At 39.3% G+C, this 20,977-nt stretch overlaps 1 protein-coding gene across 2 annotated transcripts in view; it reads right to left on the bottom strand.

The window, feature by feature from the left end:
- The window catches only part of CDK5RAP2 (CDK5 regulatory subunit associated protein 2), a 72,639-nt gene that overhangs the window by 26,544 nt on the left and 25,118 nt on the right, over nt 1-20,977 (bottom strand). For both annotated transcript variants that reach the window (XM_082295095.1, XM_082295096.1), the window contains 9 exons: nt 18,315-18,445; nt 16,642-16,757; nt 15,046-15,174; nt 10,206-10,301; nt 9,551-9,598; nt 8,758-8,945; nt 6,139-6,601; nt 3,187-3,451; nt 1,717-1,833 (listed from right to left, as the gene is read on the bottom strand). In XM_082295095.1, coding sequence (XP_082151221.1) covers nt 1,717-1,833; nt 3,187-3,451; nt 6,139-6,601; nt 8,758-8,945; nt 9,551-9,598; nt 10,206-10,301; nt 15,046-15,174; nt 16,642-16,757; nt 18,315-18,445 — 1,553 coding nt within the window. The remainder of the gene's footprint in view (nt 1-1,716; nt 1,834-3,186; nt 3,452-6,138; nt 6,602-8,757; nt 8,946-9,550; nt 9,599-10,205; nt 10,302-15,045; nt 15,175-16,641; nt 16,758-18,314; nt 18,446-20,977) is intronic.

Raw genomic sequence — 20,977 nt, 5'->3', positions numbered from 1 at the left:
CAAAACCAATTGGAGCATAAAGTCAGTGGAATTTTAAAAAGATTATCAACGAAATAGTCAGATTTGAAAAGGAGGCTATAATAACTTCTTTTTAAAAGGTGTTCTAAACAAACCCCACTAAAGTGTTTGGTGTTAAAGGTTTTACTGGCACACATTTGATATGAACATCACATTCCTCAGGTGACTTTGCCATCTCTAAGTAATGCAATCACCTCAGATTCAGCCCAATAAAAGCCATATATTCCTACATATAATCCATGTTTATAGTTCTGTGTATGTTGAGGGCTGTATATGTAAGTAGCTAGCAAAATGACTATTTTCTAGTTACCAGTAAATTAAATTTTCCCCTTCTATTAGTTCTGCAGAAGATCACTATGAATTAGAACTTCCCTTTTGGGAGCCAATTCATTGATCTTTCAGACAGGTTGTAATACTTTCAGATTGGTTTCCATGGAGAATTTGAATGCCCTGGTTCAAGCTGTAAATCAGTACAAAAACTCAGATGGAATGGCTCTGTATGAAATACCAAGACCAAGAACAAGAGAATAAAAATAAATATTACCTAAAAGCTGGAATAAAATGAAGCTGTGATTCTGGGATATCAACACTGCCCAGAGAAGCTGTGGCTGCCTCTTCCCTGGAATGTTTGAGGCCAGGTTGGGCTTGGAGCAACCTGGGATAGTGGAAGGTGTCCCTGCCCATGGCAGGGGTGGAATGGGATGAGTTTTAAGGTCCCTTTCAACTCAAACCAGAGATCAAGGCCAGAGGATGTTTGCTGCACTCCACTCATTTTGTGTGGCATTCCAAAGGAAGGAAATGCTTCCAAGAAAGTGCCCAGGTATGAATTCCAGAGGACACAATAAGGGAATGCAACACCTCATTCATTAACTTCTGCTGCAGTAACACAGATGGCAAAAAACCCAAGCACCGGGTGAACTCTCAAACTCTGAAATCCTGATTCCATGCATCATTCCAGATAACAAACAGAGAAGATAAAAACAGATATTAATGAAGAAATATTTCAGATCAAAGCACTGGCTATAGTTTTTAACGACAGAGTGCCCTTTAATTAAAGGAGAACTAATGAGCTTTGTGCACATGTCCACACCCCCAAAGGGTGTGCACATTGAGCAGGACTCTGCACACCAAAGGATTACATAATTGGCCATATCCTCTGCACTCTCCAGTGTTATTCAGGTTATTCAAGCCCTCCCAAAAAAGACTAATGGATGATGCAGAAACATGGAAGACACAGCACCAAGCCTATTTACATTTTCATTAAACTATTCCATTAGGTTTCAGCCTACTTGAATGCCTTCAAATAATTCAGATAAGCAAAATTCTATCATTCAGTTGCTTCATTCCAATAGTTCAGAACTAGATGCAGAAGCAGTAACAAACGTTTAATTCAGAGAGGAGTTCAGAAGTGAGGACATTAGCAACAGAGATCAGAGTCAGGCATACAACTCATTATTTTTACAGGAAGCCAGACTCATAAATCCCTGCAGCCCTTCTGAAAGCACAACCCTGAAAGACCAACTTGGATTCTTGGAGCAATTAATCCATAGCAGCTAAGAAAATCAGTTTAAAAACCCACAAATAACAGCAAAGGAGATGATTACCTGAAGCAATTTACAATTTTGCACAACTGAGAAGAAACTAAAGTTTTTAAATTTCCTTTTTTTTTTTTAATTATGTACGACATAAATGCTCTACCTTGATAGTTTTGCTGATTTTTGTCCTTTACATGTTTATTCTTGGTCCCTGTACCTGGATCAACACCTTGCAACTCCACCTGGGTCTCAGTATTATCCAGTTTGAGCAATGAGTCAACTGGAGAACAGTGGGGAAAGGTAAAACAGAAATCAGTAAGAGACTGAAAAAAAGTAAGTGATGATAGTTAAAAAACAAAACCAAACTAAACCCAACCAACCAAACCAATAAATAAAATTGAAAAAGCAAAAAAACCTTCACCTTACAAATACAAACCTGGTTCTCTGACAATTTGGAACAGGAAAATCTTTCTTGATAATGTGAGTATCTTTAAATACTTGAACTAATTATATGGGTAACTACTAATAATTAATTGCAAAGGCTCCTACAAACAAATGAAGATAAACATTTGTAGGTCCCCTTTGTAATGTAACAGTATATCAATCTCTAGTGCATTTTTAGATGTTCTCTGTTAAGCTTAGAGAAAGGCTTAAAAGTTTCTCCAATCTGAGCACTGATGATAAACCAACCTCCTGCAATCACTGCAGCAAGTCTCAGAATCATCAAGTGTGCAGCACACCTGGTATCCAAGGGAAAAAAATCAGAGTGGAAAAGACATCACAGGAATGCAGCTTCTGATTCCTTCCAGGATCAAATTCAGAAATACTGTCCTTCTCAGGATTCTCCATGGGTTTTTCACCTACTGGAATTAATTGCCCCAGTCCCATCACCTTGAGTATTTACAATAAATTGTACCATATCTGTGTCTTACCACAACAATGTTATTATTAACAACAGTCTCTGCAACCTCTGGGTCTGACAGTGGCTCACCTGCCACTTGACTGGGTCTTATTTTTATATTTACTCTCCCTCACCTATCTTTCACACCTCTATCAGTTTTTAATGAAACTGCTAAGTGCATTTTTATTTTTTTACCACCCCAAATCTTTATCTAATACCCATTGCTCTCTGTTTTACAATTTGTCATACTTAGCTGATCCCAATATTTTGTCAACAACTGAGTTCAAATTAACCCAGCCACAGTGGGAACAGATACGGATGACTTGACTGATCAGTGGAATACTGGAAAAGTTTAATTATCTGGCATAAACAAAACCAGGATTTTTATACTCTCGTCTCCATTACAGACACTTTTCATTAAACTTGGCATCTTATTAAGGAAATTGTTCATTTACCTAAACATTGATATATGTGTGCACATGCAAGCACCCTGTGATCTGCCATTTATTACAGACTTTATGCCACATGTACACAGCAGGTTTTTTCCACAAAAAACTGATTTATATCTTAGTAGCAAAAAGGTGTTTTTGTAAGATCTACACGTATTTGTCTACTCAAGAAAACTCATAAAGATTAAGCAGCATTGCAGCTATATAAAGATGATCTGGGTTTACTTTCTGCTGCCACTCTTCCAGGCAGTACCACAAGTAACCAGATTTGCTCTTGATTTACCTCTCCCTGATATGTTGCCCTGTGCAGGCTCCTCTGGAAGGTTTTCAGCTCCAGACTCATTCAGTAACTCTCCATCAGGTTGTGCCTGAAATGGTTTGGTTTGTACTTCACAGGCTCTCAGACCTTCATCAGGTGCCCTGGAACAATGCTGTGGTTCTGCAGCTGATCTGTGCACCCAGGAGCTCAAAGGCACATTTCCTAATGGTCTGTGGGATCTTAAGAGCACAGGCAGACGTGACTTCTTGGGTAAGGAAGCAGAGTCAGCCTGAAAAAGGCATGGAAGAAAATGGGGAGTTAGTGGCTCGTGTGTAACAGTCAAGCGTAGGAAAAATAAAAATTTTCCTGTACAATCAGTCAACTGTCATGTTAGTTTTGAAAATGAAATTGCAACACCCTTTGCTACATGAGAAATAAATATTCAGAGAGGCAAAAAAACATTCCACTGGTATAATTTTCTGTAAGTCCCAGCTGTTCATGCATCCACAACCTTCCAGCTCCTGAAGCAGGACAGCAAATCCAGCAGTGACTACCAAAGGCTTTTAACCACCAGGAGTATTAATTAGCTCTGGGTTTGTGGATGCCTTAAGAAAACAGTTCCTCACCCACACTGACCTCTCTAACTGCTACTTCCCACTGTCATTTACATCATAAATGTCTGCCAGCCCAGAAACTGTTTCCCTTAAAACACTTTTTTTTTTTTTAAAGTTAAGGATCCTCCTCATTTTTCAACAGCTCCTAAGTTTACTTTCCTTTCTTCCTTTAGTCTCCACCCAACAGGCCCTACTTCCATAGCTTTGAGAAAACCAGCATAACTTTGCATCAGCCACAGAGGATATTTATTCTGACACAGAGAAATTCTTTATGAACAAAACCAGTTTCTTCACAGATCCACTCCATAAATTGCTTCTGGAGGATTCCCACTTCCTGCTGTAACAGACATTCCCTCACTGGAGTTGGGGGAAGTTACATTTCTTAAGTCACTACATTTTAGCCTCTCACCTTTGGAAGACTCTGCACAAAACAAATGTTCCTTGTTTAAACCATACAGCATAAAACAGTGCTGTCCCCAAAAAGATAAAAAGCATGCCATGTGTTGATGAGAGTTACAGAATTGTGTGTAATGATAATAAAAACCAATAATGGCATGTTCAGATAGATTTAGTTTATAATTTTGTTGTTCATTTGCTCCACCAGTGCTGTTAAGTCCCCTAATTTCTTTCACCACCCAATGTATTCTGAAATGCCTTTCCACATTCACTTCTCAGCAATTATAGTCTTTACACAATTTAAAATCATAAAAAGCAAGTTCCATTTTCCTAATGCCATCCTCAATTCCTTTTGTACATATATGAGTACAGTATCCTTCACAGGCTGCAAAATAAATCCAGAACTTCCAGCTAACTAAACTGCATTAATAAACATGGAACCATTTCCAGCTGTCTCAGGGCTGTGGCACAGACACATTTGTCACCCAGATTACCCAAAGGCCACTTCAGCTGGCTACATCAAATTATTTATAAAAGCCATTCCAAAGCTAAAGATACAGTGCATTAGTCCAAACAAGAAAGCTTTTAAAGCAACTGATTCAAGGGCTGCATTGAGGTTGCCACTGATTAAACCAGAGAGGAATCTGGAAAATGGTGACTCAGAACAGTAAACTGAAACTCAGGGAAAACAGGAACTTGAGAAATAAAAAGAAAATTGCACAAAGAATGAGAAAATCACAGAATGGTTTGGGTTGGAAGGGACCTTCAAGCTCATCTCGTTCCACCCCCTGCCATGGGCAGGGACACCTTCCGCTATCCCAGGCTGCTCCAAGCCCCGCCCAACCTGGCCTTGGACACTTGCAGGGATCCAGGGGCAGCCACAGCTTCTCTGGGCAACCTGTGCCAGGGTCTCACTGCCCTCACAGGGAAGAATTTTTTCTTAATATTCCATCTTTCTTAATATCCCAGTACCTTGCCCTCCTTCATCTTAAGGCCATTCCCCCTTGTCCTGTCACTTCGTGCCCAGAACTAAACTTTATCAACATCCCTTCATTTACAAGCCACTTTCTTCAGAAAAACGAATCCAAGAGGAACAAGCCAGAATGAAAATGAACTGCTCCTAATCGCTACCTCTCAGAAATCTCCTGATCACTAAAGTTATGGAAACCACTCTTTGCAGAAGGTGCTACAACACTCCCTATTAGCAGTGCACAAAATCAAAAGCAATACTCCCCCCTTTGTCCGCTCCACAGGAGCCAAGATCTTCAAAGAGTTTTCAACTTCACTTCTGTCACCGCTGCTGAAACAATACGCAGGAACTCTTTAGCAGACACTGGTTTCCCACCTCTTTGTTTGGGATCACAGACTGCTTGCAGACAGAAGGCTTCAAAACTCATCTGGCACAAGCACACCCTGTCTGCACTCCCAGAACAGACTCTGTGCACTCAGGTGCCGAACAAACACAACAAACTGCCCCCTTTTCACATGGCACTCCTGGCCACACTTCTCAGAAAGCAAGACACAATGACAGGATGTTAATAAAAGCCTAAAATTAAGATTTGAGTTCGTGGAAGTCTCCCACTGACCCCTCCCACAGCCTGCTCCCAGACACGATGCAAATCTGGAATTTTCTAGAACACTTTTGCCATTTAGACTTCATCAGTTCCGAATGCTCTGGTTCTGTACATTATGAACAAGAAACACAGACTCTCCTTCTTTCCAAAAGCTGCAATATTTATGAGTACGTGGTCCCAGGGAGGACTGAAATTCAGTAAATTAACGCTCTAAAGCACGCTGGAGATGAAACGCTCTGAACATTAAGAACAATTATCTAAAATATATTTGGCTTACATCTCTTTTCCTAATATCAAAAATCATACAAGAGCAAGATATAGTATTAGAAATTAAACATATTTTTCCCTTTTATACATCTATTCCCTGAGTTCAAAAAAGAGAGTAAACTTACTTCATTTGTTCTAGTAAAAGAAAGTCTTTCATGCTCTTCACTCTTCTTATACACATTTTCTTGCTGATGTTCTGCTTCTGCATTTAATTTTGAATATTTTGGCTTTTCTTCTGAAGCTCCTTTTTTGCCTTCATGTTTGACTCTCATGACATTACTCTCTAAAGTCATTGTTTGTGTAGCTGCATCTTTCAATTCCACTTTCAACAGCTGAATCTCCTTTTTAATCTGTGGCACTGCATCTGGATAAAGCTTCTCTTCCCCATCAAAAGTTGATTTCAATTCTACTCGATGCTTTAAGAATTTAGTGACCTGCTTGAAATGTTTGAGTTCAGCTCTTAGTTGAATAATCATTTGCCTAAGATCTTTTTCATCCTTTTTCTCTATATCTTCACTTGAACATTCTTCCTCTGTCGTGTTCAGATGATCTAACAGTTCATTTACAATTTTCATTTGTTCTTGTCTGCTGCACTCAGGAAAGAGGAGAGAAAAGGCATGAATTTAGATTTTTATTTAAGCAAACAAAAATACCTTCCAATAAACCCTTCTGCTGTGTTGTGACATATCTGAAATTCCCAGAAGGTTCCATTTTACTCACTAATGAATTATTCACTAACTGAGTTTTTGGAACCTTTTTTCAACATGAATGATATCATAAATTGCCTCATCATGGCTTTTCTCCTATTTAACACAGAAATATAACAAATATGAATGGATTCTCAAAAAAGTTTACTCTCTATCTTAAAAGTTAATTTATACCAAAACCACACCAGACTAGACCACATTATCATAGATTATCCCAAGTTGGAAGGGAGCCACAAGGACCATCTAAGTGCAACTCCTGGCCCTGATGTTGAGTTCTTGTGAACATCTATCACTCCATGTATTTCTAATGGAACAGGGAAGATGAAAAATGAGAAAACAGCCAAAAAGCCTGCAAACCCAGCTCGTTAGAGACCACAAACTGCCCCGTGGATAACTAGCAGCTCATGGACAGCAGTTTGGAAAGCAATGCTTTAAGAGAAACTGAAGCCAAATAAGAGGCATTTAAAGCACAAGCAAGCTCTGAAATCCTACAGACAATTTCATGTATCTAATAGAGAGCTGTTTGTGCCATTAAACATATAAACCAGAGTTTTAAACAACTGCATTTGTATAGTTTAGCATTTGAAATGGTAGAAGCTAACTAGGCTTTTTATAGCTTCCTCTGGCATCTAATGATATTAGTGAGAATTCAGTTATGCAAAGCACAAGCTCATCACCCATCAGCCTGGTCATTTATACTTGAACACAGGAAAAATTACACACTAGAGTGGTAAAGATGATGGTGCTAGAATTACTCATTAGCCAACTTTTAAGTAAAGATAACAAATAAACAATGCTCTCTCTTTATTTCTAAGGGAGTTGTATCTCCTCATTCACCACTAACTACTCCTCTGACAACTCAGACCATTTATGCCTGTTGGGAGAGTTTTAAATAGTAATGTGAAAATACAGAATTGCCTGAATGAAGCCAAGTGCAGCATGGTGAACACAGAAACCAGGGTTTGACTTGTGTAACTCCACGGGATATTCTGTTCCCAGTGCTGACAGGCACTGGAAAAGTCACATAATTCTGTACATAATCAGTACAGTGACCACAAAAGGAACTAGAGAAGGAAAAGAAACTATAGAACAAGGAAAGGAACATGAGAATTATCTACACCAAAGCTCTAACTCAGTTCTCAACCAGGAGATTAAGTCGTGTAAGCATGAAACTGGGGGAAATCAGTCAGGGTGTGTGGTTTTCCCGTACAGGTTTTTCTTGCTTGGCATAGTCCAGTTCCTAAGGAAATGAGCATTTCAGCTGGGAATTGATCAAATCACAGTGTAACACACACACCCCCATGCACCCACCCACCACCCACACTTGAAATCCACTGGTGCCAGTAGGGCTTGTACAGATTTAGGTCCCCAAGTGTTTTCTCCTGCATGAAAAGTGACCCAAGAACTTAGAACATAGTTCAGCCAGTCCTACATGTGGTTGCACTACATCAACCCATTAGTCAAGTGCACATTGGCCCCAACTCCCTAAACTGAGAGGCAGCAAACCCCTGCCCAGGCAGTCCAGGTGGAATGGTGAAGGGCATTCAGTGTACAGTACCATCCATTCAAAATTATCCCTCTAAAAAGTCACTGTAACTCCAATTCCTCCATCCGTAGATCCTTTTACATACTGTTTTTACAGCAGTAAAATGTTGTCCCTTCCACCACACCATCTTTCACTGGCCTGTACTCTCAGATATTCTGGTTTTTTAAAGAAAAATACCAACTTCTATCAACTAAGCCCTTTAACTCTGTTAGATCCCATCCTGGACACAATCAGTCCCTGCAGTAAAGCTCCATGGATCAGTAACTTTAGAGAGTTTCTTTCTTGCAATGGGTTTTTCTTAAGAGTTTCTACTGATAGTATGTTTCCTAATTACTTAATTGCATGATAGACTAAAATGGCTCTGAAGGTGCCTTGCCAATCTCTCAGGTAAATTAGACAGTGCCATTATCTAAATTCACTTTAGCAAAATTACTTTATTCTCTTCTCAAATAGAAATACTGTCAAAAGCAGTGCATATCCCTCATACTTACGTAGATTCCAGCACAGATGTTCTATTTTCTCTTAGAAGAGATGTGAGCAAGTTCTCTTCTGTTTCATGTTCACTCATTCCTGTTGTGCCCAAGTGTTTGCCAGTTGTATCATGCTCAAACTGAGGCTTAATTGGACTCCTATAATGTCTGTCTTTGCAGAAACTCTCTGAATAGCCTGATGGAGTTATCTGTTAAAAAATTGCAAACATTGTCTTATTACACAGGTATGTAATGTTCTGTTGAATTCAGCAGGGCTGTAATCTTTCTGTAATCAGGTTCTGTAATTCCTGATGCTCTTTATCTGCATTAAGAAGCATCCACAGACATTTTGCTGACTATTTATTAATAGAAAAACTAATTAACATCTACTTCATATGATTAATTCGTAGTGATCAGTTGTTTAGTAAGGAGTGAGAAGATATCCCTGAAGGTCTTTAGCTAACAAGAGGTATGAAACTTCTGGAATGTTGCCTGCAGACTGCAGCTAACAATTTTGTTAGCTCAGCTTTGAATCATCTGTATTTACAGTACAGATTCTGTCCTGGGATCTTCAGATTCAAGCCCTGATGGCTGGGACAGGTCAAACTTGGAAGCATTTACAAGCTGCAACTTTCTGTATAAAACATCATGGATGTGTCCTAGGGAATTTCCACCTGGGATCTCTACAGTCATTCAAACCCCAATAAAACAATCAAAATCTGTATCAATCACATGAGAATTCAGTCTGGGCCCATTTGTGTACAGTTCCCATCAGCCACAAGAGCCAAAAGAATCTTTACAATACATCACTTACCTGTTTATCCACCTCACAGGGAAAGTCCAAAGAGACTTGAAGGCACACCTGGTAAACACAGAAACACAGAAATGACAGATTTCATAGAGCAGAATAACATCATTCTGCAACATTACAAACAGATTTGCAACCTGAATTATTTTATGATTCCACGATGTTTTATCTTACATTGATTAGATTGAGAGGACAGCAGATTCATGTTTGTATGAAAATGCAGTTTACAATTTACCCAGATATCAAGCATTTCAACCCTAAAGAAGGATCTGCAGGATTTTTTTCCTCAGTCACAGCAAGTGAATCTCATACAATTTGTACTCCAGGCCTGACTGCAATGGAGGCAGGAAATCAACCTGTGTGAATGTAAAGAAACACAATTTCAAGGGACTCTCTATCATCCCCATCCAGGTGACTGAGTAATCAAACAACAGGAAACAAGGTCCACAATGGAAGCAATCTTGAATGCAAAACCAACAGAAAAATACAGGAAAAAGCTTCCAGAAGCTCTTTAGGATAACAGTTAGTTGAAAGCAAAATCAGATACCAAGAAAGGTGTATTTTGTTTGGAAAAGACTTTATGCTCTAAGAAAATAAAGACATTTTAAAGGCATGCAGAGAAGGGAGCACTGTAACATAATGTACTCCGAGCAGATCGTACCTGATTGACCCTCTCACAAAACTGACTGTTCTGCATCTTCCTGTCACTGTCACCATCTTCAGGCTGCATCACAGGCTCCTCTGTTGTTTCAAGACACTACATAAAGTATGGAATGATGTGAAAATGTATCACAAAAAAAATACTGTGATATGAAACATGCATAAGTAAGTCAGTGATATGTCTTAAAAGAAAAACAAAAGAAGCCTGTAATACAAAGTAACAAACACTGAATTAGAGTCCTTCAACAAGATCAAAGAAAATTAATATAAACCCCAGGAATGACTCATCTCAAATAAAGTGAAACTTTATCTTATACATTCTTTAATTTTTATTTAACCCTTTCTCCTGAGAATTTATAGAACATATAAAAACCATTTAACCTCTTGTGGCAAAGGAGCTCTGTATCTTCAGTCGTGTTCCCATTCTGCCTATTTTATTTTCCAATTTCCAGAATTTATTTTCATTTGCTACACAGTTTAGGCTCTTCTTCAGCATTCAAGAAATAGATGCTTTTAAAACTAAGCACTTGTGGCTTGCTGTACACTAGAAAGATTTACTGTGCCACTGAAGGTTACAATCTGCTGTGTCTATGCCTGAATTTGCCCATTTGTAGCAAACAGTGCCAAATCATCTTTTACTCCCTGTTTTCCACAGATCCCAACCCATCTCTCATCACTGATATTGCCTGAGCAAAAAGGAGGAGGAAGACTCAGCTTTTTTAGGAGCAGCACCCAAGTCGCTGACATCAGCATCACTGAGAGCAGCAGCAGAATCCCTTTGGATGCTATTGAGCATTTCCAGGGATGGAGCAGCCACAGCTTCTCTGAGCAACCTGTGCCAGGGCCTCACCACCCTCACAGGGAAGAATTTCTTCCTAATATCCCATCTAAACCTGCACTCCTTCATCTTAAGGCCGTTCCCCCTTGTCCTGTTACTCCAGGCCCTTGTCCAAAGTCCTCCTCCAGCTCTCCTGGAGCCCCTTTAGGCATTGAAGGGGCTCTGAGGACTCCCTGGAGTGTTCTCTTCTCCAGGGGAGCACCCCCAGCTCTCCCAGCCTGGCTCCAGAGCAGAGGGGCTCCAGCCCTCAGAGCATCTCTGTGGCCTCCTCTGGAAAGCCTAAATATGCCTAATCCATAGGCAGGATACCCTGACACAGAGGATTCCAACCTGCAAGGGACAGAGTTACTTTTACTTCCTCAGAACACTGGGAATTGAATGTATGTGTGGGGGTTTATTTTTTAATTGAGTATGCATTGAATGTATGCATATATATATATATATATATATATATATGAAATTAATGAGAAAAACCCTTTTATCTCCCAATCCCTTGCAGTATAAGCAACTCTAATGGTTTTAGGTAAGAATTTGAAAAGGCAGACACTGGGTGGTGCAGAGTATTAATACATTTGTGTTTTATAATTAGAATTCTATAAGGAAAACTGACTTCCCAGTCATGTTTGGGTTATGTTGGTATTTTCACTCAGACTTGGTTTTCTAGGACAACACAGAGTAAAGACAATTTGAAAACTGGAGAAAGACACAGAGGGGATTGTGGTATATAACAAGAGCATGCATAACAAAAAGTCTTTTTGTTGTAATCATGGGATGGCAAAAGTCCAATAATGTTAACTATTATTTTAAAAATCCTATTTAGATTGAATCTTGCATGTGTAGGTTCAGGATAAACCCTGCATTTGTGTATCAAAAATAAACTTATTTGCACATGTAACTTATCCATCCAATGCAACTACCTTTTATGGGTCAACATTTTTTAGTATCTGCTTTTCCCAGGCCAGTATCTGGTTTAGTAAGTGAGGAGTCATTAATGAAATTACTACGTAAGACCAACATACACTGTGACAATAAATCACTGCAGGCTGAGCCTGATCCTATGGTCCTGTGTCTGAGAGGCCAAAATGTCCTGTACTCCAAGGAATATAACCAAATGTGCAACAAAATGTTAAAAGAAAATAAGTGTCTTAAGGCCAGAAAGATAAGAATAAGCTGCCTCTTTTAAAGTATTTCCTTGGAAACTGAAAACCAGTTTTTCCTAAATGAAGCACTGATGTGCTTGGTTTGCAAAGATCTCCAGAGCCTTGAAGGCTGAAAGCACTGAGGCTGCTCCTCTCTGAGAAGGCAGATGTTCAGAGGACAGCACAAGAATAACCTTTTCCTTTCCTCCTCCTCCCTCGCAGCACGAACAGCAAGTCAAGGAGCAGAGGAAGGAAGGGCTGTCAGACCCTGCAGAGGCACCAAGGAGCACATTCACCTGGTTTGTGCTCTGGCTTTGGGAAGGAAAAGCAGGATGGGAGCATTTTAAGAACCTAAGGAAGATCCCTCTTCCCATGTCTCTCCAAATTCCTTTTATAACACATATGTCAGTGTCATCCCAGCACTACCTGCCAACAAATTCTAGCTCAAAAACCATGAAAAATAGAATGTAGGGGGTTTTTGACAGTGGTTGTTAATGTGCCAAACACACACTGTTGTCACACCCATAACCCAATATCCATGTTGTCATTTATTGCCAAGACTGATAAAAAGATACCTTTATGAACTAAAAACTTTTAACTAAAGATCCTTTCATTTTTGAGCTCCATAGTACTACAGACATTCTGGCACTGGATAAACTCCATATTTAACTTTCCTATGTCCTTTCCCAGAACACTGAGGTTTATTTATATTTTACAAGTTTCACTCTTTGTCATTTTACATCTAATTTTGTAGCTTCTTCAATGAGCAGCCCTGTATGTACTTGTCATGTCGAGACAAGCAGGAGCATGCAGCACCCTGCTACGATAACCATAGCACAGGACAGGAATTCCTTTGGAATTCACTGTAGCATCCACGGGGATGCAGAGCCCTCTGCAGGATGACGAGACAAATTGCTAAAAATGTTAACTGGAGAATGCAAGCACCTGGACGGGGATTGCCCACTTGTTCTTCTCCCAAAACTCTCAGTGACACATTAATTCACCATTTCAATAAAACCATGGCACACCTAAAGATCTGTTTCTAACTTAAAATATACTTCTGTTACAGAAGGGACCCCAACATACTTCAATTAAAGACAGTATGACTATGTCTTAAAACTGAAGAAACAAGAATATTTTGTGACTGTCCCAGTACACCCGCAGCACATCCAGGAAAAGACAGCTTTTTTCCTGAGTCCTGCAGAAAAATCATTAATTCCACAGTCCCAGTTCTTGAATCAGCCAGTCCTGCACATAACTGATTCAAACTATTTCTGATCTTGTTCTTTTGAGTTTAATTCAGAAATTCAAGACACAGAATACCAGCACCGTCATCATTCCTTTTATATTTTTTCCTTCCTATTCAATACATGCTGCACAACAACAACGGAACAAGCAAAAGCCACAAAGGAACATAAAGAAAAGCACTACCAGCCACATTCAAGCAATACTTTCCAAGCTGTAAGGGTCACCCAGAACCTCCTGAACAACCTTCACCACTCACACACACACGTGGGGACCCAGCACCCAAAATGCTGCTCCATGCAAGTATTTTGCCAAGGCCTCTCCTTCCCCACAGCTAAAAACAGTCCCAGCTTTGGGGAAATTAATAAAACACCCAGCAAGGATTACTTCCTTGCACCTCTGTCCTGGGTTACAATGTAAGATGTGCCCACAAACATGTATTCTATCACCATCTTCATGAGCTGTTAGAACCAGGTGGGGCAGTGCTCCCTGTGCCTCCTCCCTCAAGACCATGTCCTGTTAATGGCCCATCAGTGCCTTACCTCAGGACTCACCATTCCACTGTGAGATGCTCCACCCAGAGGGAGAAACCAAGCATCCCATCCTGGATATAAACTGCGATTTTTTAAGACCACAGGCAGCCTTTTCCCACTGGATTTTCCAGAGGACAAGAGCTACATACCTACCCCTGGACCTTCTGAGGAAGACCAGATCTTTCTACACAGGATCACCTCTTCAACAGAACCACATCCATTCACTTCAGGAGCACTGCAGCCCCCACCTTATCAGACTGCTGCTACCCTGACTAACAGGGTCAGGTCGTATCTTACTCTGTCAGTTTAAATCAGTTTTGTTCCTTTTTTTCCCTACCTTGTTTATATATATATATATATATTATAAGTAAAGTACTGTTATTCCTATTTCCCAAAGCTTTGCCTGAAAGCCCCTTGATTTTAAAATCATAATAATTCGGAGAGAAGGGGGTTTGCATCTGCCATTCCAAGGGAGGGAGGCTCCTGCCTTCCTTAGCAGACACCTGTCTTTCAAACCAAGACAACCTCTCAGCAAACCACCACAGTGCTGGCCCCTTCTTCATGTACTTCTCTATTCTATGTGAAGAAATAGCCACGTGTTCAGGTGACCTGAAGTTCTAGTCCTTGTTTGTTGGCTACACTGAACCCTCCTATTTTGAAGATGCATCAGAGATCTGAACAAAACTCTTAGAAAATTAAGACACAGCCTGACAATGACTATGCAATAGCAAACAGACTTTCAGGAATAACTAAAATGTTTTCTAAGATATTGCTTTCTTTGTAAAATTAACTACTTCCTTCCCTTTCAGTTGACAAAAAAAATAGATCACAGACCCAATTAATATTTAAATGAGTATGTTGCTTCCTTAAAATCAACTTGACACATCACTGAACACTTGCATTGAGCTGCTTCTCCGTCATGGTAACATGTTAAAGTTGTTTACATCATTAATTTAAAAAGTTACTATAAGGAATTAGCAACCTCAGCCCCAAGGGCTTTACACTCCTTCTGCACTGATGGAAACAACTCCACAAGGCAGATTAGATGTGAGAGTCAGACTCACTACTTTAAAACAGAAAACCTACCTCTCTGTGGCTTAATATTTTCAGTGCTTCCTTCCCTTGAGAATCCTTTGTACAACATCCAGACTGTCTGGCCTTAAGTTCTTGATTAATTGACTGCAGCTCTTTGACCATCAGGAGCAGGTCAGTAACCTAAATAACCAAAGGAAGAACAAGCAGAACTGGTAACATCCAAACTAGTAGGAAAACCAATGATGACAGATAAATCTCCAGCTAAATGCAAACTGCAGTTAGAAGCTTGGGTTTGTGTCTCTGCCCCTGAGTTAATCTCCCTAGGTATGGAAACATGCTTCTGTGTTTGTGAATTAGTGGTCAAGGTACCTTAATTTGTAACACTGTAGTTCATGGTCTGTTACTAAGTTTAGGTAACAAGTTTCACAACTCAGTAGCAAGAACAAACCTGAGGGCACCTCATACGAACAGCTGATTTGAGAAGAAACATTTAATGCAAGAAAAAACCAGCATTACTGGAAACATTCAGGAACAAGCTGCTCTTGTGTCACCAACCCCCTTTAAAAGCCACTCTCATTCTGAGCAATTTCACAGACATAGAATCTGACTGGACAGTCGGGTTCAAAACTCTCACAGCCACAAAGCCATGAACTGTATCAAGAAGGCAACGTTTGGAGAAAAAAGTTAAATCTTTTTATCAGACCAATTAATATACTTGGAAAACCAGGTCAGCTTTCAGTCACACAAACCCTTTTTTCCAGTAAGAAATTATTTATAAATATCTTTTGCTAATGAGTATCCCTGAGCCTTCTGAAGGGAACATGCTCAGAGATAAAAGTGGTGAAACCCCAGAATGGCACTGGGACACAATCTGGGTTTTTTTTTTTAGGGACACCTGTTCAGAGTAAGACAAACTTCCTTCCTTCAGATTACCCACCTCCAGAGTGTGAGCACCTGCCTACAATTCAGCTGTCCCTGAGAAACAGAAAAACTTCACTTATGCTCACTCCCAACCAACCATATTCAAAATTATTCCTTGTCATAAACTGGTGCCTGGATTGGAAGTCACTGCACAGGATCAGAAGAAAGAGAACAAGCTTCTGAACCCCAATACTGATTTATTGTTTGGTCTGCACATTTCATCTCTGTGAATTTCAGTTCTCCTTATGCAGAACAGAGAACTCACCTTAGGGTTATTTTGTAACATGCCCTACTTACCAAAAGATTTGCAAATCCTGGGATGGAGTGTGCTAAACAGAATATAGACTATAGACACCACCACTTCCATGATTAATAAAGCTGCATGAAATACACACTGTGGGATGCTCAGTGCAAAACCTTTCTTCAGAGTTGATGTAGGTGATATCTGAAACACGGTACTGAGTCAAAATCTTGAGTCCACGTGTCCAATACCACAAAACCCTGGCTGTGAATCACTCAGCTTTCAGCTGATTCTGAAGCCCATGTGGTGTGACAAAGTCTAAATAGTTCATAAAAGGTGGGTTACAAATCATAGAGATGGGAGCTTCAAATCCTTTCAGAACTACCCAACTGTATGTAAATAAATGTTTCTGTGAGAGATACAGAAACTATAAACAAAGCAGAATTAAGCCATTCGAAACAGTAAATAATAAAAGAGAACAATACCTTTCCTTTAAGTTCTTCCAGAGACAGATGGTCTATCTGAAGGTTTAAATGGTCTTGCTCTCCTAAACAGATACTCATATAAGATGTTTGATCTCCACAGAAAGATAGTGTTTCATCTGCCAAAACAGCCAAGGACAGACATTACTTCAGAAACTCCATTTGCAGGAAAACACAGCACAAAATGCACAGGACTTCTTGAATAAGAACCTTCCAGTAAGTCTGTGGGAGGCCAGTTAGAATGTTTAATTCCCAAAACAAGCTTCCTGTTTAATTGAAAAAATTTTGTCCTCATATGTCTTTGTGCTTCTGACACACAGACATGCTGCATTTTCTGTGGCTGTATTTTCTGTGGTTATCAGCACGAGTTGTGAATGTAATTCTGAATTATAATTTGCATATTTAGCATGACAATTAGAAATAATTTTTAGGAAGGATAAGTTAGGCATGAATAGTTATTCTATTTTAACTATAGTTTTATGAACATGAACTCAAGGTCTCAAGGCTAAAAGCCAGGTTAGACAAAGTTAATTAATTTATTTTGCTTTGGGGTCAAAAGAATGCAGTAATTGGATTGAAAATAGTTACTTATTCACTGCCTCTATAACTGCAGAAATTGTTTATGTTTTAATAAACACCTGTTTATTTACAATATAAATGACAGTCAATTCTATTAATAAATCTTATTAGATAGGGAGAAAGCATAACTAAATTAGGACAAATAAGAGACATCCCAATCCTACTCCCAGTTCTGACACTGATCCTGTGGCTGCTGCAAGGACCCAAAAGTCACAAATGATTACTAATTTTTCAGTCTTTATTCCTACCAGCCTCACCCTCAACACAACAGCTCCTGAGAACCCTGGAGTATCCACAAGACCCTTTGGCCCACCTTGGCTGTTGATTATCTCTGGGCTTTTGAGGTTGGAAACTCTGAAACAGCTGAAGTTTACTTATCAGAGCTGTCAAGTGATGCTAAAATTGAAAATCTAAGTTGAAAGGGGAAGTGAACAGGCTTTACTGTTATTTATATATCCCCTATGGAATAAAACAGAAACATCTTGTACATATGCAGTAAACTATTTAATGATACCCACTTACATTATTCTTTTCTATATCTAAGAATATACTAAAAACACCTCCCAAGACATACAGCAAGAAAGCCAGAAGCTAAGCTATATTTAAAAGCTCTACTTTTTCTGAATTACTAAGTAACAAAACTTCTGGGTATTTTTTCTTTCTCTGGAAATACTTCTGTCAGGAGGAGGTTACCAGTGCCTGAGCCACAGGCTCTTTGGGAAGTAATTACATCCCATGGTCAGAAAATAATCCCATGGCCACCGACCGATTCCAAGTCAGGAATCTCTGACTTTTGTGGAAAACAGTAAATTCTGTGAGTACAAAGCTGCAGGCAGCATAAAATGATCCCTGCAGTAGAATTGCCACAGAATTTCTAACATTTGCTGCATGGAAAGAGAAGCTGTCCCTCTGATTGCTCCAAGACATTCTGTTACAAATCCCCCAAATCATCTTCAGTATAAAAAGTCAAAAAGAAATCTTTTCACACCTTTTTTTTACTCTCAAATATTTTTTCTCCATGCCAGCAAACTGACTGTAATAAAACCACTTTTCTTCCTTTGTGGATGAGGAGGGTTGGACTGGGCATGGATACAAACCTTGGTGGTTTTTCATGTCCTTAATCTGATCTTGTAAGATCTTCTGGAGATTCCTGTTACCTAAAACATCTTCTTCCAGTTGTTTTCTCAACATGAAAATGTTGTTCAGTTCTACTTGCAAGCTATTTATACTGGAATAAAAAGGGGAAAAATAAATATTTGAGATTCAATTCAAAACATTTTGGTGTGCACTGGTGTTTTCTCCATCCAGGCTTGCACCAAGAGCCCATTTCCCATGGCTGGATTTCAGCCCACACTTCCATCATTTTGATGCATAAGCACAAACAAATCCCCACATAGAAAGAGATTAAATGTTTACATACACAGCCTTTTCCTACTCTTTTGGGCTGTGCTGCCTAAGTCAGTTTCCCCATGACAGAGCTCTTCTACCAGCCTCTTTCTGGGCAGTTTTTTAAAAGGAAAATCGAAATTACTAACTTCTAAAAAGTATGCCAGAAAAATACCATTATCATATAATGCTGATGGCTTTGTGTACTCAATTATGTGGTGACCATGGAAACTTTGTTCCCTTGCCACAGAGCTACACTAGATAATCTAATGCTGCACTTCAGAAAAACATCAAAAAATCCTGTTTCATTGAAAATAGGACCCAGACACAACTGTTTTATTTCTTCATTTATCCACAGTCTGTAAAAAGATCTCTTGCATTCTAAATTGTCTCAATTACCGCAATGGGGCATAAATGTCCAAACTTAAAATTTATAATTTGTCAAGGTGATTTAATTTTTTAAGCAACTTTGCTACTGAAACTCTTCAGCATCAGCTGGCTCCTCAGGCCCCAGAGTCAGCTGCCCCTTGCTACATTTTCCCCACACCCTTCAACTGCATCAACAAGTCAGTCCTGATCAATCTGTAAAAAGATTTAAGTGCTGAAAATAAATCAACCTGAAATTGTAATAAAATGAAATAAATTTGATTTAATAAAAAATAAATAACAGGGTGTTACTGAACTCTTTGTATTACTTATTTTCACATTTACTTCATTCAGTGTTTTAAGATAAATTAAGCTGCTGCAGAATTTCCAAGCCACTGCACTAAACGCCAGAGAATTCAGGAATCTTTAAAAAAATTTCAATCCATCTGATGGGAGACTGTACAGGAACACAGAGCACATCATACTTGCATGAGAATAACAGAGTACTGCAGATGCACATTAATTAAAAGGCTGCACATATGAAAAGCTTCTCAGTCTGTCTCCTGACAAGTGTGCTGTTGTCAGGGGTTCCTGCACAAGAAACTTTAACCAATTCTTCCTCATACAAGAGCTTCTTTGAAGAGAGAGTGCTCTTAAAGGCTCAGCAAAATAATTAAGAATAAAACCAAACCAACACATGACTAGAAGCCAGGTAAGCACATTTTCTCCTTTTCATGAATTAAAGGTTTTAAAAGAACAAGCACTGATTCCCCTCTTGGAGAGAGAAGGAATGTCTTGGTCCTGACATCCAGTAGCTCATTTTGAAAAATAACCACCCAGGTTGCTTAAAATAAATAATGCCTAAAAGAAGATGTCAGCAAGAAAACAGATGTTTGCCCAAAATCCGTGTCACTGCTGATGGCAATTAAATCCAGCTTCCTCATCCATGTATCTGTAGGGCTTGTTTGTTTATCCATTCCCCAGAAGTTTGGGATTCAAGTCTTGATGAAGTTTACAGCATGTTTCAGCCCCCAAAACTTGAGATGGAGGAATAAGAGCAGTTCCAAGTCCTAGCTCATGGTGCATCCTCTGCTATTGTGGCACAACAGGCACTGACTGCTCCATGCATTCCACAATTCCACATCAGGGAAGCAGGATTAATGATCCTGATCCTACAGAAGTTCATTGAAAAACCCCAGTGATTATACCCACAGTTCTAAGTTTCCTTATTTGAAAGCCATTCTAAGAAAAACCAGTTTCAGAGCCACACAGCTTTGCTGCCATTGCTATACAGTATGTGGACCCTCTCCTTGCCCACAGAGCAGGAGTTGGTGTCAGGTCACACTCTTCATAAGAAATCAGAAATAATCTCCATAATCTGACTGCTATCATTATTTTTAATTAGTATTTTTTCTAGTATCTAAAGCGGGTTCTGAGCTGTGGCCAAGCACAAGCTGGCATTGCTGCTAAGTGCTTAACTCACACACAGATCTCATCTACTCTAGTGCTACTTCTCTTTATGGTTTCCAAACTATAATGGTCTGATAAATAAACATTCCCCAAAGCTGGCAGGTATAAGCCATTGCTTTCAGGAGCTGGCTCTCAAATGTTAAATACTTCATTAAGAGATTTGCAATTATAACAGTAAATTTTTTATAAAATATTTAAATTTCATTTGCCTACAGATTAAGTATTTTCTTTATCATAACGTCTCCTCCTCAATTGCCAGGCAATAACAGGATACAGAGTAGGCTGCAGATTTCTTTCTAAATTGTTGTGTTCTTTGATTTTAGAAGGTTAAAAACCACTTGCTCCTGCCACCCTTTTCAATGCTTTACACTGAAAACATACTGTGCAAACTTCAATTATTCTGTTTTGTTTAACCTTCTCCCAAATCTTGCGTATTTATATTCTCATCAAAATTCTCACAGTGTCACTTTTAAGATAAGTATTATCTATATTTTAGGAGTAAACCATGGCAAATTGTCCAGTGCCCAAAAGTTCGCTG

This window comes from Coloeus monedula (genome assembly GCF_965178545.1).
Source record: "Coloeus monedula genome assembly, chromosome: 21".
Classification (NCBI taxonomy): Eukaryota; Metazoa; Chordata; class Aves; order Passeriformes; family Corvidae; genus Coloeus; species Coloeus monedula.
This window is presented reverse-complemented; position numbering and strand designations above follow the sequence as displayed.